At 52.9% G+C, this 2856-nt stretch overlaps 2 protein-coding genes across 2 annotated transcripts; both read left to right on the plus strand.

Moving 5' to 3' along the window:
- The first annotated feature begins 419 nt into the window (after positions 1-419).
- LOC103610558 (keratin-associated protein 4-4-like) lies at positions 420-1400 on the plus strand. The gene is made up of 2 exons (XM_008594707.1): positions 420-565; positions 671-1400. The coding sequence occupies exons 1-2, from the start codon at positions 420-422 to the stop codon at positions 1398-1400; spliced, it is 876 nt and encodes a 291-aa protein (XP_008592929.1).
- A 585-nt stretch (positions 1401-1985) lies between these two features.
- On the plus strand, positions 1986-2594 carry LOC103610559 (keratin-associated protein 4-2-like). Its single transcript, XM_008594708.1, has one exon. It carries the CDS (start codon positions 1986-1988, stop codon positions 2592-2594), a length of 609 nt encoding a protein of 202 aa, XP_008592930.1.
- The last annotated feature ends 262 nt before the right edge of the window (positions 2595-2856 follow it).

Here is a 2856-nt window from a genome sequence, read left to right on the forward strand (position 1 = left end):
GTCATCTGAAAGAATTGTGGGCCAATAAGAATCATCATTACTGAGGGTAGACATGCTGTGCTATGCAAAATGAGACTGAAGTGCATAGTAACTAGAGGCAGCATGCCATGAGACAGCTCTCTTTGAGGAAGACAGACACATAGGAGATGATTCAGGAAGAGCTGACTAGATGGATCCTAACACAGCAGGAAGAAAAAACAGTGTTTTCCATCCATCTTGAGAAATTTAACCAGGTAAACAAACTAGCCTAATCTGATAATTGCCTATTTATTAGGACAAACAATAACAAGGAAAGACTGTTGCATCTGATGACAGCAGCCCCTTAGCAGGGTATAAAAGGCACATGAAGCAAGAAGACTTCCAGACCTTACAAACCTACCTTCCTGGAAACTCACCCAGAACTTCCACCCTCTGACACCATGGTCAACTCCTGTTGTGGCTCCATCTGCTCTGGCCAGGGCTGTGGCCAAGAGAACTGCTGCTGTCCTACCTGCTGCCAGACTACCTGCTGCAGGACCACCTGCTGCCGTCCCAGCTGCTGCGGTTCCAGCTGCTGTCGCCCCAGCTGCTGCATCTCCAGCTGCTGCCGCCCCTCCTGCTGTGGTTCCAGCTGCTGCCGTCCCTCTTGCTGTGGTTCTAGTTGCTGTGGTTCTGGCTGTTGCCGCCCCACCTGCTGCCAGACCACCTGCTGCAGGACTACCTGCTGCCGCCCCAGCTGCTGTGGCTCCAGCTGCTGCCGTCCCTCTTGCTGTGGTTCTAGTTGCTGTGGTTCTGGCTGTTGCCGCCCCACCTGCTGCCAGACCACCTGCTGCAGGACTACCTGCTGCCGCCCCAGCTGCTGTGGCTCCAGCTGCTGCCGTCCCTCTTGCTGTGGTTCTAGTTGCTGTGGTTCTGGCTGTTGCCGCCCCACCTGCTGCCAGACCACCTGCTGCAGGACTACCTGCTGCCGCCCCAGCTGCTGTGGCTCCAGCTGCTGCCGTCCCTCTTGCTGTGGTTCTAGTTGCTGTGGTTCTGGCTGTTGCCGCCCCACCTGCTGCCAGACCACCTGCTGCAGGGGTGACTCAGGAATACCAGAGCAAGGTGATTTAGGATCCAGTCCCTTTGAGGAGAGCTGTAAAAGCTGGCGTGCTTCATATGGGGACCATCTCACTCCAGGAAGAGTCTGGAGACTTGGTTTTACTGCTAGAGCAAGGGGCGGGGAAGACGGCATGGGAAGAATGAAAATCAGCCCCACAGAGCAGAGAGCTGAGGAATCTGAACCTTACAATAGAGCTGATCTCTGCAGCCAACTTCCCCCAGAGGCCCTAAAACTGAGTTGTGGAGGTTTGTTTCTGGAGAAAAGAGAAACATCAAAATTTTACAACTTACTTTCCTACTTTAAAACAGTTCTGTGTTTTTGACCAAAAAGTCTAGAAAATGGGTCATGATTCACAGTAGGGAAGGGGAGATATCTTAATAGCCTCTTGTTCTCATGCCAGTGGTCCCTGTTTCATACTTAAGCCTTCACTGCCCACCTAACCCATAATGGATGAGGCACCAGACTAAACCACGACTTTGTCCTCCTGGGTCATCTGAAAGAATTGTGGGCCAATAAGAATCATCATTACTGAGGGTAGACATGCTGTGCTATGCAAAATGAGACTGAAGTGCATAGTAACTAGAGGCAGCATGCCATGAGACAGCTCTCTTTGAGGAAGACAGACACATAGGAGATGATTCAGGAAGAGCTGACTAGATGGATCCTAACACAGCAGGAAGAAAAAACAGTGTTTTCCATCCATCTTGAGAAATTTAACCAGGTAAACAAACTAGCCTAATCTGATAATTGCCTATTTATTAGGACAAACAATAACAAGGAAAGACTGTTGCATCTGATGACAGCAGCCCCTTAGCAGGGTATAAAAGGCACATGAAGCAAGAAGACTTCCAGACCTTACAAACCTACCTTCCTGGAAACTCACCCAGAACCTCCACCCTCTGACACCATGGTCAACTCCTGTTGTGGCTCCATCTGCTCTGGCCAGGGCTGTGGCCAAGAGAACTGCTGCTGTCCTACCTGCTGCCAGACTACCTGCTGCAGGACCACCTGCTGCCGTCCCAGCTGCTGCGGTTCCAGCTGCTGTCGCCCCAGCTGCTGCATCTCCAGCTGCTGCCGCCCCTCCTGCTGTGGTTCCAGCTGCTGTCGACCCACCTGCTGCCAGACCACCTGCTGCAGGACTACCTGCTGCCGCCCCAGCTGCTGTGGTTCCAGCTGCTGCCGTCCCTCTTGCTGTGGATCTAGCTGCTGTGGTTCCAGCTGCTGTCGCCCCAGCTGCTGCATCTCCAGCTGCTGCCGCCCCTCCTGCTGTGGTTCCAGCTGCTGTCGACCCACCTGCTGCCAGACCACCTGCTGCAGGACTACCTGCTGCCGCCCCAGCTGCTGTGGCTCCAGCTGCTGCCGTCCCTCTTGCTGTGGATCTAGCTGCTGTGGTTCTGGCTGCTGCCGTCCCTCTTGCTGTGGTTCTAGTTGCTGTGGTTCTGGCTGTTGCCGCCCCACCTGCTGCCAGACCACCTGCTGCAGAACCCAATGCTACCGCCCCAGCTGCTGTGTGTAGCTGTTGCTGCCCAAACTGTTGCCAGACCACCTGCTGCTGTCCAATCTGCTCTAGTGATTATTGCTGATGAGCACTCTGATCTGCACTCACCTGTTTTTTGCCAACCAATATTCTTGATGTAGTTTATTTATGAGCTGAATCATGGGAGACCAATTGTAAAACCTCTTTTCCAACTGAATCTTAAGTTGACTTATGCCTCCATATGTGCTGTTCTCCCTACCTCCACCATTTCTCTCTCTCTCTCTCTCTCTCTCTCTCTCTC

Source organism: Galeopterus variegatus, unplaced genomic scaffold (genome assembly GCF_000696425.1).
Source record: "Galeopterus variegatus unplaced genomic scaffold, G_variegatus-3.0.2 Scaffold11304, whole genome shotgun sequence".
NCBI lineage: Eukaryota > Metazoa > Chordata > Mammalia > Dermoptera > Cynocephalidae > Galeopterus > Galeopterus variegatus.

Coding starts and splice junctions, on each gene's coding strand:
- LOC103610558 (XM_008594707.1), top strand. CDS start 420: ATGGTCAACTCCTGTTGTGGCTCCATCTGCTCTGGCCAGGGCTGTGGC. Junction 566..670: donor TCCAGCTGCTGTCGCCCCAG/CTGCTGCATCTC, acceptor TTGCCGCCCCAC/CTGCTGCCAGACCACCTGCT.
- LOC103610559 (XM_008594708.1), top strand. CDS start 1,986: ATGGTCAACTCCTGTTGTGGCTCCATCTGCTCTGGCCAGGGCTGTGGC.